Source organism: Rousettus aegyptiacus, unplaced genomic scaffold, assembly GCF_014176215.1.
Source record: "Rousettus aegyptiacus isolate mRouAeg1 unplaced genomic scaffold, mRouAeg1.p scaffold_m13_p_3, whole genome shotgun sequence".
NCBI lineage: Eukaryota > Metazoa > Chordata > Mammalia > Chiroptera > Pteropodidae > Rousettus > Rousettus aegyptiacus.
In genome coordinates this window covers 16,090,092-16,107,222 of record NW_023416306.1, presented here as the reverse complement: position 1 = coordinate 16,107,222, position 17,131 = coordinate 16,090,092, and the positions used below count along the sequence as shown (strand labels likewise).

At 47.4% G+C, this 17,131-nt stretch overlaps 1 protein-coding gene across 9 annotated transcripts in view; it reads right to left on the bottom strand.

The window, feature by feature from the left end:
• Nucleotides 1-14,327: 14,327 nt before the first annotated feature.
• The window catches only part of TNC (tenascin C), an 83,746-nt gene continuing 80,942 nt past the window's right edge, over nt 14,328-17,131 (bottom strand). For 8 of the 9 annotated variants that reach the window (XM_016152373.2, XM_016152364.2, XM_016152381.2 and 5 more), the window contains 2 exons: nt 16,889-17,052; nt 14,328-15,070 (listed from right to left, as the gene is read on the bottom strand). In XM_016152373.2, the coding sequence (XP_016007859.2) occupies nt 14,960-15,070; nt 16,889-17,052 (275 nt within the window). In that variant the 3' untranslated portion in view covers nt 14,328-14,959. The remainder of the gene's footprint in view (nt 15,071-16,888; nt 17,053-17,131) is intronic. The other variant, XM_016152438.2, reaches the window with a different exon arrangement.

The following is a 17,131-nucleotide window of genomic DNA, read 5'->3' as shown; positions in this document are numbered from 1 at the left end:
CTAGTCCTTTTAGGGATGAAATTGTTGTTCCCTTGACCATCAATCTCTACACATGTTTTCTTCCTCCTTTCCCCAGAATCAGCCAGGTTCATGAATTTGATGTGGATCCTTCTAGTTTATTAAAAAAAAAAAAAACTTTTATACACACAAAAGAACACATCAATGAAAAATACAGAACGTTTTGTGTGTATTTTGAAATCTAAGCAAAAGTACCTGATTGTATATATAATTTGATAACTGCATTTTTCATTCAGTCTTAATGAGACTACCTGTTATTGATTTATTATTCATCTTCTATAATTTATTTGCTCTCCTGCTGATCGACATTTCATTTTTTCCCCCTTAATTTTAAAATTTATAGCCAGAATTTCAATGGTCATCTCTTAACATGTTCCCATGAGCACCCATATCTCTCCATGGCATGTTCTAGAAGTGGAAGTGCTGGCTTGCTTGTACTTGTATGAGGTAGTTATCGTACTAGACGTATTTTCACCTAGATGATGAATTCCTAGAGGTCAGAGGCTGTGTTTTATTCATCTCTGTACTACCAGTACCTGACACATGATGTTAAGATAAATGAAGAGGGAACAAAATGCCTCCATCCCTCCACCTGCCTTCCCAAACTAGCTTTCTCCCTCAGCCTATCATGACAAGAGTCAGGGAATTTTCTGCCACAACTTACACTGTGTGCTACTTGCATTATCTCATTTAATTACCACAAATTTTTGAGACTTACCATTTTACAAGTGATAAGATGGAGGCTTAGAAAAGGTGAAGTGAATTCTTGCCACTACACAGTTAAGAGTAAAGGGGAGATTTGAACACAGGTCTATGCATACCCAGAGCCTGTGGCCTCTCCATTCTCTTATGCTACCTGTCAAATAGCCAGATTTGTGAATATGGAAACAGTGTTATCTTTTGCCTTCATACCCATGACATCCTCTTTGACAATTCTCTCCCATTTGATGAAATCTTTTTTTCCCCTCTCACAGTCTGGGGAAATCACCTTCATTAATTATCCCACAGCTTTGACTTAGTAACCGGCATCTTTTTCTCTTGGGCCTTGAGTTTACATGTTAGAATCCTAACGTGTTAGCAGGATGCTTTGTATCAGTGAGACCAGCCCCATAATTCTAGAGATGGGAAGGCCAGACTGAGGTGCTGAAGAAACATGCTTAAGGTGCCACAGTAAATTAGAAACCAAGCTATGGTCAGTCCTGGGTCTCCTGTGACCGGGTCTGGTGCCCTTTGATCTGGCTTTTGAATTAACCAATGGGGCTGGCTCTTCTCCAACAGAGAGGAGAGTTGAGTGGTACATGGCTTTGCCATCTAACTGATTTCAGAAGCAATGATGAAGGGCAGTGGCAAGGACTGAGACCAGGAACAGACATCACAGAAACCAGGAAATATGAAGTCCGGCTTAGGAAGCACCACATGGAAGCTCCAAGTGATGCTGAACCTGCTGGACTGAGGTCAGAGGAGAAAGCTGCCTTGACAGCAGAGGGTCTGTACTGACCAGGGTTGGCCGACTGCTGGAACATACAATTCTACGTGCTCGCTGGCACAATGCTATAACAATTGGCTGCTCACTCACATCTCGGTCCAGTGTTACTGGTGGGTCTGAGCGCTGCCTTATGGGGTTGTTCAGGGAGTTAGTTTCTGCCCAGCTTTGGACTCTTCCCTCTCTAACATGCCGCCTGCAAAGCCAGTGTCCAGGGTGGATAGGGAACCTGTGGGGAGTCAAGGCCAATCAGGAGAGGAGCTTGGGCTAGAGTGGGAATTCCTGGTTCCACGGCCGGTGGCTGGGATTTCCACCACACTGTCCTGCTTTTCAGTATGTCTGATCCTGTTTACTCTGCTCTCACGTGGGAATCACACAGCCTGCTCTGCCCATCCTCAGCATCGTGACTTCAAGCGGCAATATATTTTTTTTAAATGGGAGCGTGCACTGCGGATATAAGCATGGCTGTGCTTTCTTTTCTAAATGACAAGGAAGTAAGCATCCTGCTTGTCCCAATCTGGGGGCCTTCCCCTTTGGGCCCTGAAAGTATTATAAATCTGAGAAACATTCCTCTGGAATGGATGGACAGCTGCGATGTAACTGTGTAGGACATGGTCACTGTTGCCATGAGGTAAGTCGCAGAGAGCATCTCTCTCCAGACGATGCCGGTGAACCCAGTCTGTAGGTGTGTTTTGACATGGAGAATCAGTTCCTATCCCTTCCAGTCCTTCCTACCTGTAGCCAGAAAACTTACATCTGCAGGGTCAATCACTGACCTTGAACTTGGGCTGCAGCACCATCAGACCCTGGCATTGTAGTAGGTTGGCCGGAGCATGGAATTTGGAATCTAATAAGTCTGGATTAGAGTTTTGGTCCTAGTTCTAGGGCTTAGCGGGCTCATTTTCCTCATCTATAAAATGGGGAGAATGACTTATATGGTTGTTTTGACAACTAAATGAGCTCATTATGAAAACTGCTTAGCAGATTGAAAATAAGCAGCACTCAGGAAAGCTGCGGTTATTTTCATGCCATATCCAATGTGCTAGAGATGACTTCTGGGCACTTGCATAAGGGTTGAGTCAGAACTTCCCCTGTGGCTTTCCTGGTGGCCCCATTTCAATGAGGCCACTTTTGCCTTAGTGTCCCTTCCCTGCCGGTCCCAATTCTTTTCCTGAATTTTAGCCAGCCTAGCAGGGGCCCAAAGACTCCATCTAGCCCTGGTGAGCCCAGATCCCCAGCCACCACTGCTACCTGAAAGCCTGTTGGCTGGGTTCTCAGGCCAGGCTCCAGCATCTTGACCACCTAGGCAGTGAAGTCTGAGATCTGAAGCTTTTCCATGACCCATGCACCGTCTTATCTCACAGGCTTGATCTTACGTAGCACTGCTGATTCTCACTGTAACTGCGGTGAGCTTCCTCCTCAGCTTATCGGTCCTGAAGCTGAGCCTGAGACAAGGGCTCGGGAGGTGATCCCAGGATGCAGGAATGAGGGTGTGGACAGGTGAGAAAGGGAGGAAGGAAAGGCCCACATGTGCTATGTGTCAGGTTCTCACTGGGGCCCCTGTGAGAAGGCATGCCCAGCGTGCCTCAGGATTGTCTTGTAGAAGATGAGAGGCCTGGCATTGTTCCCCCAGAGCTCCCATCCCGCAGTGGTCGAGGGTTCCCAGGGACTGCCCACCTCTCATTTTGAAAATGTCCCTGGGTTAGATCTGAGCTGGCTTCCCAGGCTCAGAAGAAAGCCTCGAGACTGACAGTGGGGAGACTTAGGAGCACGTGCTTGAAGGAGAACATGTCCACTGCAGCTGTACCAACATCAAGGGCGACACGAGACACCGGAAGTGTCTGCTAAAGCTGTTTCACTTAGCAAGCTTTTCCCCACTTCAGATCGTGCCCTGGATCACACTAATGGTCTAGGTTCAAATGCTACCTTCTCGGAGGGGGCTTTCGTGGTATCCTCTCTGAAGGAGCCAACCTGTGGTTATTCCAAACTGTGATATTTTTCTTTCCATGAGCCTGGCCAGTATAGCTTAAGACCTATGAGTCGGTGAGTGTGTCCGGATGTTGGGATCTGTTGGACCACGATCTGCACCAGACTTGGGCTGGGTCATTACCAAAGAAGAAGGTCAAATTCCAATGCCAGTCTAGGAAGCAGGTCCCAAAGAAGTGCTGAAACTTTGGTTAATTATCAGGTGTTGGAGTGGAAGATATCAGAGTCAAGAACAGCAGGCAAAGTAAGCAACTACCAGAAGATAACCAGACAGCAGGAAGTGGGGACTTAGGAGGAGACCAGAAGGTCCAGTGTGATTTCTCCAGACAATGCCAGGCTGGCAGGAGGCTGTCTTGGGAATGCACAAGGTGCACCTCCCGGTCCTGTCTTGCCATTTGCACTTCTCTGTGTCTGGTTTCCATTCCCTCAGTGTGGTCATGTTGATGATGTCATTAAAGTTTGGGAGAAGTGACTACATTTGCGCATACCTCAATAAAGATGCATTTTTACCTGGCTGCAGCTCCTTCCAAAACTGAAGGCAAAGGGATTTTTGGACTTGAAAGAGCCTCTGTTTTGAGTCTTGGTTCAGAGGGGAAGCAGCCTACCGTGGTCCCTGGAATTCCGGAGACTCCGGAATGCAGAGCAGCAGGGTAGTACCCTTCATCGCTCATAATTTTTCAAGCCACGGTTGAGAGCAGCCACTTCTGCATCAGACCAGCTCAGCAGGACCAGCGGGCCTGAGTACAGTGTGAGTCACCCTCCAGACTGTGGTCTGGAGCTGGGGCTGTAGCTTTTTCTTTCAGTGTGACCTCGCAATTCCTGTCTCGGTTCTCCACGCTGCGGGAAAGGCGTTAGGTGAGGAAAAGCCGTGGGAGTGACGTGTCTACCTGGCTGCCAGAGGAAACATTGGTGTGTGCCCTTTCACCTAATGAATCTTTTCTCCAGTAACCCAGTCACCAGGATAAATGACCTCTTGGCTTTCATTGTTTCTCCTGTCAGGTTCTGAAGTTCCTGCTACTAGAACTTTAATGGTGGAAGAAAAGCCAAATTTCTTCCTTATCATGAAAATTACTGTCTGCACTGTGTGGCCTGGCTCCACTGCCACCATTTGCAATGTATTAATTATTGCACAGCCATCTTCAGGGTTCCGATATGATGGAGTTCTAAATGAAAGCATTCCATTCTAATACTAATGGGATTAAATATGGTACTTTCTCAATAATGTGTTTTGGAGTTCCCTAACTTTTGTGTACCTCAGTCTCTCCTCTGTATAATGAACATATATTACTTATGCCATAAGATTTTTGGGAGGATTAAATGACTTTCTACATGGGAAACACTTTTAACAGTGCCTGGTATATCCAGAGCTATTATAAGTGTTTGGTATTGTTTTTAGCATCATCACTCGCTTAAAGATCATGAATCTGGGGTGGGGTGGGGGAAGTCTGGTATTGTTTTCAAACCGGGAAAGTTCAAATTGGGAATCTGTGTGCAGTTTCACATTTTTAACGTTCTTCTATCTTCTCTTTTTTTGCAGAAAGATTTGCCGTGGTTTATAGATTCAACACAAGGTAAAATCAAATTATTAAGATGAAAAAGAGAGCGGAGATCAGTGGAAGGAACCAGAAGGAATAGACTGTATTGCGGACCTGGGCCGTGATGATTGGAGAAAGTGGACAATGGGCTTGTACTCACTTTGTTTGCAGTGTGGTCAGTGAGGGAACATTCCGGATGACATGCATTTTGCTTCCTGATCACGGCATCAAGTCTACATTCCTTTGCAAAAATAAACTCCTCCGTGGCAGGGAGGGGAAATAGACATGATAGGAATTTACTATCGGATTCCTTTAGGCATAAGTGACTTTGAGTACAGCTTACTGTGTCTGTCTGTTCAGCTCTGCTACTGAAAAGCTGTTAATGCTGTGAATTCTGTGAATTCCCTAGAAGATCTGGTAACTTTGTTTTTTTTTTTTTTTGGAGCTGACAGGAACAAACAGAAATCAAGGTCTGAACAACAGAAGACAAATACGAGTGTTAGCTGCCTCTCGCTGTCAGCAGAGATATACTTAAATTTTAGATTTTCTTTCCTCCTTCTGCCTCAAACTCCTCGACAGGGCAGCTGCCTGAGCCCAAAGCACATGAACTCACCTACCCGTGCTTCTCCCTTAGCTAACTGAGAGTGTGCAGGTTAGTTTCACCTATGGACCACCAGGCAAATCGTTTACTCTATGTGAAGTATGGTTCTGGGGAGCAGAAGGGGAATACCATTCACTGAGCACCTGCTACGTGCCGGCCACTTTCTGAGACACTTTGTACACATTATTGCATTTATTGCAATCATACAAGGCAGCTCTTAGTATTTCTGATTTAGAGATGAAACTGTTTGAAGCTCAGAGAAGTGGTGTAACTTAAGCAAGGTAATAGGGTCGGTTCTGAAGCAGATCCAGAAATGGAAACCGTTGAATGACTTATTGAGTCATTAATTTAGCTATCTTCCTTACCAGATGCTGCCGATGCAGAGTTTGCTAAGAAATGATTCCTGCCCCCAATACACCCACAGTCTGGTCAGGGAGGCTGTTTCTTGACTCCATGTCTACTGGTCTTGTTATAATCAACCTCAAACTTTAGTATTAAAAACATGTGTTACATGCTGTAAATGAAGCCATTTAAATTCCATTTGCATGCTCTTGGTATTTAGGTGAAGTAGGAAAAAGGATTACGTGGTGACTGAGATTGGGAGCTGAATGATAACTTCAGACATCGTTTTATAGTTAAGCTCTCCTTTATAGAGAGGACACTTTACACAAGCCTCCTGTAACTTCTTAAGTGAAGGTTAGAAAGTACAATTTTGGTCCTGAGCAACCTCTTGCATTCATGTGGCTAAGGAGGCAGTAAGACCCTGGCAGCAAGTCATGGCTGGATCTGCAAATTTCTTTTTCTGTAAGGAGCTTGCTGTGGAGAAACTAATTGAACCTAGAAGCTTTAAGAGGTTTAAGCTTTTGATAGTTTGCAAGTATGGCTCCTCCCCAGCATGTCCCCTGGAGAAAGGGCTCTGTCTGTGCAGAAAAACAGTCACTAGGCAAAAATTTTATTTGGCCTCCTGTCTCCCCAAGGAGAATAACATCTGTGTTTTGTGGTGTCTTCACTCTTTCCCGGTTGCCTTTCCTTTTGTTGCATTTAAGACTCAGGCTGGAGTCTGAACACCTGGAGTAGGAGCATTCTGGACACCTCGTGTGAAACAACTGGCTGGAGTAGAGGGGCAGAGTAAGTCTATTTTGGGGCTGGAAAGGACATTACAACCACCACTTTAAATGTGAAGCATTATCAAGACCGAGGTCTCTTCCAGTATCAGCTGTTCGCTGCTTCTATGACAAGCCTGTTCGTCCTTTGGATGGCTTTGGTCATTGAAAGTTCTTCTCTTACTTGAGTGCAATTTGTTCCCTGGTAGGTTTGACCAGGTTTTCTCTGTCCCTCAACAGAATAAGTCTGCTCTCTCTCTCTTCCATGACAGACCTTCCGAGATTTTGAGACAGAGAGATGTTCCTGCTTATTCTCCCATTTTTCTCTCTCTACTGAGGTGGTGTTTCTAGTCTTTTCATTATCCTGATTGTCTAAATATGTGCCATCCTAAGGATGACAAATATATTAATAAGATATATCAATTGAGTTCGACTCTATTTTTACTGGGCTTGGTTGTGGCCTTGGAATCTTTCTCAATAACTTCCAGGTAGTTATTATAAATCAATTTATTGATGAAGAAATCTTCATTGTGCAGCTACTGTGCTCATGTGCTATGTACTTTAGAAGCAGCCCTGGAGATACGGTGTGAGCTCAGAACAATCCATGTCCTCGTGGGGCCTGCGTCCTGCTTTGGAGCTAACTTCATATTGCACTGAGTTGAAAGCTCTTTGCTGCTTTGGACATGGGCCTTTGGTAGAGAGAGATGCCTTTTCAAACTTGATTCTGAGGCTTACCCGAAGGGTGTCCATGCAGAGGGTGGTCCTCAGCCTCCACTGAGCTGGGTCTGCTGTGTCTCCCTCCCAAACCCTGTTCATGCATCTGGGGCCTGCTCCACAATCTCCTCTGCTGAACTGTTTGTTTAGAAGGCCTCCAGTGCAGGGAAATGTATACACAGGGTGGCTGAATGCCTCGGGATGATCCGGCCTCATTTTATACTGGGAAACTAAGGTGCTTTGGGGGAAAGCTCTTGAAGCCATAACCAGGTAAAACCAGTTTATCGATGCTCTTACCATACCTGGAAAATTCTCTCTGTCTCTGTCTCTCTCCCTATCATTTTAGCAACCTTTTAAAAGTTAATGCCTGTAAATAAAGTTAATGCGAGGTCAGCTAATTTTGCTGATTTCCCATCAACCCTTGAGAAACGATGGTTCTCAGCGTGGGTGGTAGGGCCTCTGTCCAAAACTGGGGGGATGCTCTCCAAGAGACCACATGTGTGGAAAGTCCCCGGAGAAGTGATTTTGATTGGCTATATACCATGCTCTATCTTTGAAATGATTGATGTTTATGGTGTTTTTCCCCTCTAAAAGTCCTGCTGGATTTCGCCTGCCTGGGTTGTAAGACAATCTCAGCCCATAGCCTGCCCTTCCCCGGGAGAGGCACCTGCCTGGGGAGCTCGATAGAGCAATTCTTTTGCTGTTTCTTTAAATTCCACTGTTGGGTTCTGGCCTGTTGAGTGAATAGGAACTGAATTTGCATCCACACCGGTTGCATGGCAGCCTTAGGAAAATCATGTCCTCTCTGAATTTGTTTGTTCCTGCTTAAACTGATGATCTGGGAACAGAGTTGACACTCAAGAAATTAAATAGAAAAGAAGAGGAGGATAATAACGACTGCCCGCCTTTCCTCCCACGTCTGGGCATGTAGTTAGTTAACATGTAATGATTGAGAATGACGGGATAGGCTCTGTTCTAGGTGCTGGAGACACAGCAGCGGGGAAACATAGCAAGTCCCCGCTGTCACAGAGCTTGAGTCTAGAAAACGTACACGTAAATAAGTAGCTCGGCGGTATGTTCCGAGGAAATGTGTGCTACGGAGAAAAACAGAGACGAGTGCTGGGGACGGGAGGGGCTGCGTGCATGTGCGCGCCTACGGAGGGTGGCGAGGGAGAGTCTCATGGCGAAGGCGACGCTGGGCAGTGCCTGAAGGAAGTGAGAAAGTGAGGCATGTGCTGGGGGAAAGAGGATGCTGGGTGAAGGGTCTGAGGTGGGAGAGTGCTGGGTTCAAAGAACAGCGGGCAGGCCCGTGTGCCTAGATAATCACCGTGAGCGACCGAGGTCACAGAAGGGGACAGATCATCCAGGGCTTCCAAGGCCACCATAGCACCTGGGGTTTTGCTCTAAGCCAGAAGGCAAGCTTTCGGGCAGTGGAATGAGAAGCTACGCCTCAGCATTTCGAGCAGATCACTCTATGACTCTGGGGGTATAGACTGGCTCCAGGGGGCAAGCGCTGGGGACGGACGGGAGGCCTTTGACTTTGTTTCCCATGCTGCCCAAGCCGCTCGGGATAATCCGGAGTGATGGCCCTCTAAACCAGGCTTTAGAGGTGAAGAGAAAGTAAAACGACGGGAACGGCAGCAGGAACTAGTCTCCATTTCCAGACGTGCCTCACTTTGTGCTGGAAAGCTGAGCGTCTGGAAAGGAGATTAGAAGTCTCGTCTCTGAAGGGCCAGGGACAAGCCGGAGGGACATGCGCAGGACAGTAAGGAAGCATGAGCTGAGCCTTCACGGCCAGCAAGAAGGGAGTGAAAACAGAAGCGAATCCGTGGCGGAGCGTTAATGCAGCGGGTCTATGGCGCTTGCTGGAGGAGGGTGGTGGTCCTTGCCAGGAGGTCCTTGAGAAATCCAAGTGGGGACTGGACACGTGGGCCGGAACCCCTGTCCCTGTCCCTCGTTCCTATTCTCTCCCCACCCCTCACCCCCGCCCTAGTATACGATTGCAAGGAGCGATTCGAGGATTTGTGATTGTTGACAGGTTTTCTGCGGCAGAGGGGGAGACAAGAACAGAAGAAGAGGCCTGCCACGCAGGGTGTGAGCTCCTTACGGAGAAAAAAGTAAAGTGGAGGTGAAACAAGTGTTTTCTTGAAAGTGTCGGAGCCTGGGAGCCCAGCTGGCTTCGCACGTCCACATCTCCACTTTCCCAAGGAGCTGGGCAGTTAGTGCCCTCCTAAACCCGGGGGAGCCTGCCATCTGCTGGTTGACTTAAGTATTGCACCCAGACGCTTCGATTGGACAAACGTCCTTCAGCTAACTTAGAGAGAGAAACCTGTGTTGGCATCTGCTCCAGGCCAGTCACTGTACATTTTCTCCTTAAGTATCACAAATTCTCATTATGGTAGGTCTTCTTCATTCTCATGTTTAAGGATCCTCAGGAATATTAAGTGGCTAGGCCAAGATCATCCGGCAATTGGAAAACATGGGATTCAGTGACTACAAAGAGGGTTACTTTGAAGAAGTCGTTATGCTCACAGCGGCTTTGCAAACTGTAAGGGGGTATGAGGGAACAGGCAGAGGGCAGGTGCTCTGTGCGTACTGATGGGAGAATGGATAAAGGAATAAGTATGCAGATGGTGTGGGCTCAGAAGACCGAGGTCCTAGTCCTAACTCTAGCATTTCAAGAGCAGTGAACTTGGGGGAAGTCATTTCACTGCTCTGAAATACACTTCTTAACTGCAAATAGAAGCTAATGTGAGAGCTACTTATTTTGAATGTGTGTGTGTGTGTGTGTGTGTGTGTTTCCTATAATATATTGAAATCTACGTTCCAGTCTTGGCACTGGAGTGATTCTCAAGGGGAGAGACTTTTCCTGCTTCCTTTCTGAGCTTTCAATTCATCTTGGGTGCTCACTCGGGGAGGGAGGAGCACAAGGGGAGTGAGCCCTCTGCTGGCCACAGATATACTACACCAGCTCTCATCCTGGCAGGGCGTACAGGTGAGGACCCAAGCACACAAAGGAGTCTAGAGGACTCAGGTAGATGGGGCAAATGTCTTTAGTGCAGAGTGAGACTTCTAAAGAGCAATGCTGATTTTGTCGCTCCTGCCCTAAATACCTTCAGCGACTCTCAGCTGCACTCCCAGGACACAAAGTCCCCAAGGCAAGGCCCTGTACCATCTACGCTCTTTGCTTCTAGCCACGGCCTCCTCTTGGTGTCCCCACAGTCCTCATTTTAAGCACAGCAACCTCAAGGGAGCCTCTCCTGGCTCTGCCTCCTACCCCACCCACATTCCAAGGAGCGACGCGCTAGTCTGCAAGGCGCTGCAGCCCTCCTAGCTCCTGGAGTTAATGGGGGTGGCTTGACTCCAGCTCCCCACATCCCTAATTAGCCTGGCCTAATGGAAATGACACCTGTGTATAGGAAAGATTACCTGTAGAAACAGAGGGCAGCTCAGGAACAGGGGTGTGGACATGGAGACGTTCTCTGGAACCCCAAGTCCTATGGGTTCTACCTTCTAAACATCTCTCAGCACCATATGCTGCATCTCCAGGACACCACATTGATGGAAGCCCCATCGCCTTTCATCTGAGTCCTGCAGTGCCCTCCCCACAGGCTTCTCCTTCTAGCACCTCCCGGCCCAGGTCCAAACTTCCAGAAAATGATGGTTTTAAAAAGCAGACATGATTATAATAGCTCTCCCCCACCCCTCCAATCCCCGCTTAAAATTCCTTAGCAGGTTTCCATTGAATTTAGAAAAAAGGTCAAAATCCTTATTCTGGACCAAAAGAAGCTGCAGGAGAGGGTTTCTGCTGCCCTCTGTGCCCCTCCTCCTGGGCCTCTGGCTCGCTTTCTGTGCAGCCCGGCGGCCCGAAGGTCCATAGAGATACTCCGCCCTCGGCCTCTCCTGCCTCCTTCACTGGCTAACTCCCACTTTCCATTTGGATCGCGATTCAAACGCCCTTCCTCAGAGACGCCTTCCTTGTCATTTCCGTTAGATGTTTTCATCGTCTCTTTCACTTGCTCCCATAGCATGCCCTCGGTCTGCAGTTACACGTTGGCTCGTCTGATGCAGGGGCTTTGCCAGCCTCTCCCTGGCATGGAGGCTGCACGAGGTCAGGGCCACGGTTATCTTGTTCACTTAGTGCCGGGCATATGGGGGTGTTCGGCACTAACTTTTAAACGGAAATGGAAGTGAGGCTTTTGGGAGAAGAGAATCAATCAGCACAGCCCACAAGGAGCCCGGGATACTCCGGTGTTGGCAAGTCATGGTGGGAGGAAGAATGGCTTGGGAGGGGCAAGCAGAGATGGAGAGAAGGTGGGATTGACCGCAGTCCCGAAGGACAAGGCCATGTGGTAGACACTGCGAGGGTGGTGGTGTGGGCGCCAGCCAACATGCTCCTTGGTTTACATTCCTTGTTCAAAGTTAAAAGTCCCTCTCTGGGTATTTAGTGGGCAAAGTCCAAGTTATATCCCATGCTCCCGGCTGCCATGGGGAGGAGGAAAGAGTATTTTCCTCTATAGCTTTCGTGGTGGGAGACAGGGTCATCGGCCAATGGGAAATGCTCCAAAACTAGAAAGGAGTTTGGAAGCCGGGGGAGCCTTAAATGTCCAACGTCCACTATGGAGAGAGAGGCGTGAGTAGACAGACGTACTGGGGTAAGGCAAGCAGGCAGCTCCGCCAAGTTAACCCCGAGAGAGTGGGCGTGCCCGTCAAAGTCCCCGAGGACAGTTTAAGTAGAAAGACTATGTCTAAAGGCACGAGCAGAATGGGGGCAACCACTGAGGTGCAGAGACTGAAGGGGCGCGTGCAGGAGCAGTTATCGGAAACCCAAAGAGAGACTTGTGTGCAGGCCATCAACTGACAGGCACCGCCACTGTGTTATGTGGGAAGCTGTCAGCCCACCATGATGCTCTAGAGATGAAGCTGGAAAATAAGTGCCCTGACTACCTCCCTCACCCACACCTCCCCTCCGGGCCTCTTCCTTCGGTGTCCTGCAAGCGCCGCTCACTTCCATACCCGGCTAGAAGCCTAAGGGCGTGGAAGGCCATTGATATAATTCATAGAGGGTGGCCTAGATGTATACAGAGCAGGGAGAAGGGGAGAGAGCAGGTCCGGGATGGGCAAAGGGAAGACCAAACACCCTGGAAGTTAATTTTCAATACAGAGCTCCTGAGTGCTTCATGGGAGATGGAACTGGGCTTGAACTTTGGAGGTTGAGTAGAATTTCAAGAGAGGTTTCAAGGTGGAAGAAGTTGCTTGAATAAAGCCATGGAGTCAGCAACTGGATTATCAGGTGTGTTTGAGAATTGCATTTTCAGTAAGAGCATTAGACCAGAGTTCACGGTGCGTAGCATAGTTTGAAACCAGCTGTACACTATTGAATGTCAAGGCCTTGGCGGCTTCTTGGAGTACCCACAACCTTCCTGAGGCCGAGATGAAGGATACCTGTTTGATGTGGCTTCTTCAGCGATCAGAATTCGATTGTTGTGCAGCTTCTGGGGATGCCTTACCAGCTTAGTTATGTCTATCTATCTCAGGAAGGGACAGGAGTAGAGCTCAGAGATTCCCAAGGCAGTGGCCACCAGAGGGTTAAGCCTCCCACTAAGGTTTGGTGGTTACAGGCTGCCCATTTGTTTGGGTTTACGAAGCAAGGCGAGTGTTGCTATGGCTGAATTGCAGGCAACAAGTCTTATGATCTGGAACAGCAAACTGTGTATATAACATGACAGCATTTATTAAAGCATGATAAACTCAGCAGCAGAGGATCTGGCCAGACTCATAAATTCCTCTGCTCCTCACTTCTGAGCCATCACATTCCATTTGAATGAGGTCTATCAGCCCAAACATTTTCATTAAGTCAATTTGCTGAAAATTCTCAGGAGAGTGAACTGGGACTTGCTCCTCGCATCCCCCCTAACAGTCTCGTTTTAAAGAGAAATGTGTAATGTGTGGTTCTGACACAGACTTGCTGGGTACAAACAGATCTGCTCTGCTGGGCTGAGTTTCCTCAGTCACTAGATGTATTCAGGGCTGGGGGACACTGGGCTCTCTTTTTTTTTCTTCAGGGGGCTTTGCCTAGGGGAGAAGAAGCTATTCCTAATAGACATTCTTTCCGGCTCTATAATTTTTGGATTGTAGGAGCCTGTTGAAGGATCCAGGTGAACTTCCTCATTCTGCAACCTGTACTTTGTCACCATGGCACACAAAGTCTGGAGCCCAGGGGAGAGCAGGAGCACTAGGGCCAGAAGGCCAGAGTTTAAGTCCTAGTTTTATTATTAATTAGGAGTGTAGCCACGGGCAAGTCACTGCACTCCTATGAACCCCAGCCCATCTTATACAAAGTAATAGTGCCTGACACATATGCCTGGCACTGTGCCAAGGGTCTCACATGGTTGACATCACTTAGTTTTCACAGGAGTGCTGCGAAATTAACAAGTGTGAACATCCTCACTTTACTGACGGGGAAACTGAGGCACAAAGAGGCGCCAAAACTAGGGAATGGTGGAGCCAAGATTTGCACTCAGGCGGTTCTGACTCCGGGGTTTTGGTCCTCGCATGACAACAATTCTCACCTCACCTCCGTCACTGAATTGTTAGGCGATTACATTGGAAAAGGGGTATAAACATCTTTTAAACCATAAATTATTAGTCTTGGAAATGTTGAGCAAGAAGCTGAATCTGAAGTCATCAGCTTTTTCCGACCTTGTTCAACTTTCTTCCAAACAGGGGTTCCCCACCTTCCAGCCTCTCCTGTCTCTCTCCTGCCCCCCCCCCCGCCCCCACTCTGCCTGCCCCTCGCATCTTCCCTTTCCAGTTCGCGCCTTGTTCAAATACATTGGCTTTGGTGGGATTCAAGCTCAACGATGAAAGGCACAACGACAGCCGAATTTAAAAGTACTTGTGCTTTTATTAAAAAAAAAAAAATACAATCAGGTACTGTCCACATGAATTTTGGAAAGGAAGATCTCTTTTAAAAATCCTAAGTTTGCATCATCATCATCATCATCATCATTATTATATTAATAATATTAATTATATCCTTAAAATCGAAACAGTATTGCTTTTCTGGTTTCTTTTGTATGAAATGTAAAAAAGGGGGACGGCTTCCAATGACACACATTGAATCACTGCTAACAAAAATAATGATAATTAATTATACAGCTTTGTGTAAACTACAGCTGGTTCTAAAACAAACTACCACTGTACAGCCTGCCCCTCCCCCATGCCCAGAGCTACCCAAGAGAAGGAAACCATTGTGATCCTGTCACTGGAAGATTTTTGCTGATTCAAACAACAAAACAGAAACCTGTTGGAGACCGTTGTCTTTGGTGCGAAGGAAGGAATCGCAGATTGGGGAGGCCAGTGTTGCCGCCATCGGCCCGGCTGACCCACGGTCAGCGCTAACTCCTGCCCAATGCCCAGGCATGGCTTGACGGTTGGGTGGGTTGTACTGACACTTTGGTAAAATTATTTTCTTTCTCTGGGCCCTACTCCTCTCTTGCCCAGTTGTCCCTGGAGTTTATGCCCGTTTGCGTCTGCCTTCGAGATTTCGGAAGTTGCTGGGTCTCACCTTCATCTCAGCAAACTGAATGGAATATTCGTGGCCTTTCCAGTGGAACCAGTTAACACCCTGTGAGAAAGAGAAGAACTCCAGGTTGGTTTCCATTAGGCAAGGTGTTCACTGACCACTGCCGTTTAGTTCATGGAGCAAAAGGAGCTCGGTTTCAATTAGACTATTTGGTAGTTCACAGCTGTCTCTCGCTTCTCCATCTATTGAGGTACGCGGTGAAAATTTTCCAAGGGGCTGGCTCTATCTGACTTTTTTTTTTTTAACTTTTAGTCGGAAACAACCTGATTTTGCAATTTTTTTTCTTTTAATTTTACCATCTTGAAACAAATTAGTGGCTGAGGAAATTTACTGACATTAAAAGTAGGCGCAAAAAGAATTCTGGTCATGACTGGAGGTTATAGACTTGAGTAGCTACATGCAGGGGAATCTATAATTCACAGGATTTCTGTGGAGTACTTTCATGGGGGTTGGTATGGAATGGTAGAAAGCACACAGGTGGAACACACGTTTTATACCTTAATGCTGTTACTTGAGAGAGAAATGGTCTTGAACAAGTTATCAAAACTTTCTGGGCCTCAGTTTCACTATCTTTTTTTCTCTTTTCTCTTAAATTCTAATAATGTCAACCTTGAAAGGATGTTATGAAGATTAAATAAGTTTGTGAGGGAGCTATTACAGTGCTGGGCACATAGTAGGTACTCGGTAAATATTGATTTTAAAGAGAAATATCCTTAAAATTTTGGCCAAAGGTTTTCTTCCAGAAAAGATGATATTTGAGTCTGGGATTCCTAGTTCTACGTTTGACCCTTTGGCAGAGTCTACAGATGGTAGATTCTGCACGTTGAACTCTACAAGGCCCCTTGTCCCAATGGGGGAGGGGTTAGCTTCAGAGAGTGTTCCTGTGAGGCCACTACCCCATTGTCTGACCCCTCTTCTATTTAAGCTTGGAGGGAACCTATCCGTAAAGAAGTTAATGGCTGGTGAAATGGAGGAAAAAATAGCAACACTTTATTTGATCCTCTGTTGTTTTTTTTGGCATTCGCTGATATTGGGTGGTCTCTGAGTCTGACAAGGAGGTGGGATATGAGAAAAGCTGGCTTATTTCACAGGCAAATGAGTCTGTAATTCTCAGTTATGGGGAGATGCCGTCGCCTGACAGCGTCATTCCTGTGCTGCCTTCCTCTCCCCGCTCTTCCCACTGCTAGAAGCAAGCCCCGCCCCCCCCCCCCCCCTTGTCCTATGCTGGAGACTGAAGCCAGGGAGGCAAGGCGACTTTGCAGAAGCCACACAGCGACGGGAGCAGAGCCAGATCTAGGTCTGCGCTCCCATACCTCCTTGGTGGCCTTTTTACATCACCTACTTCTTTCGAAATTGGAGGGAAGGAAGGGAAAAAGAAGATTACTTTTGGCATGTAGATTTTTTTTTTTTCCCCAGGAAGATTTTGTATTGCACTGGCGTGAGGGCACAAGGCAGCAAAGGTGATACGACAATGCTCAGAGTGGAAACGTAACTGAGGCAGCTCAGTCAGCTGGAGAGAACCCCCTGCTTTCACCCTCGTTTCACTGGGATGGGCTCCATTTTCTCTGCTTTCTTTCTGGGGTTCAGGCAAAGATTTTGTCTAAGGAAAACTTTCTGGTTTGGAATCCACTTGACCAGTAGTTCTCCTCGGGATCTTCGAGAATGAACATGTGCTGTTTCTATGACTCTGTGTGACCTGCAGTGTCACTGAGGTTTCTCCTTGGCATGATGGGAAACACCATGTCATTGGCCTGTGGTTCCTGCTTTGTAGCCTCTGCCAGGATGGAGGGGCTGATTTGCTCTCCCATCATCCCCAACCGGCTTCTCAAGCCCGGTCCTGAGCCCTCACGGGCCACTCACCTGACTGTGGTTATTGTCCCCATATCTGCCCATTAGGTTGACACGGTGACAGTTTTTATACCAGAAGGCTCCCTTGTAGGACAGAGCACAGTTGGTGATGGCCGAGTCTGTGTCCTTGTCGAAGGTGGAGAAGGGCCTGCCATTGTGGTAGGCCATCGAGTCACCTGGGAGAGAGAAAATATAGATCTGAGAAATCCCAGTTGGAGTTTCCTGTGGGTTCTGAAAGGCAGAACCAAGGGTAAC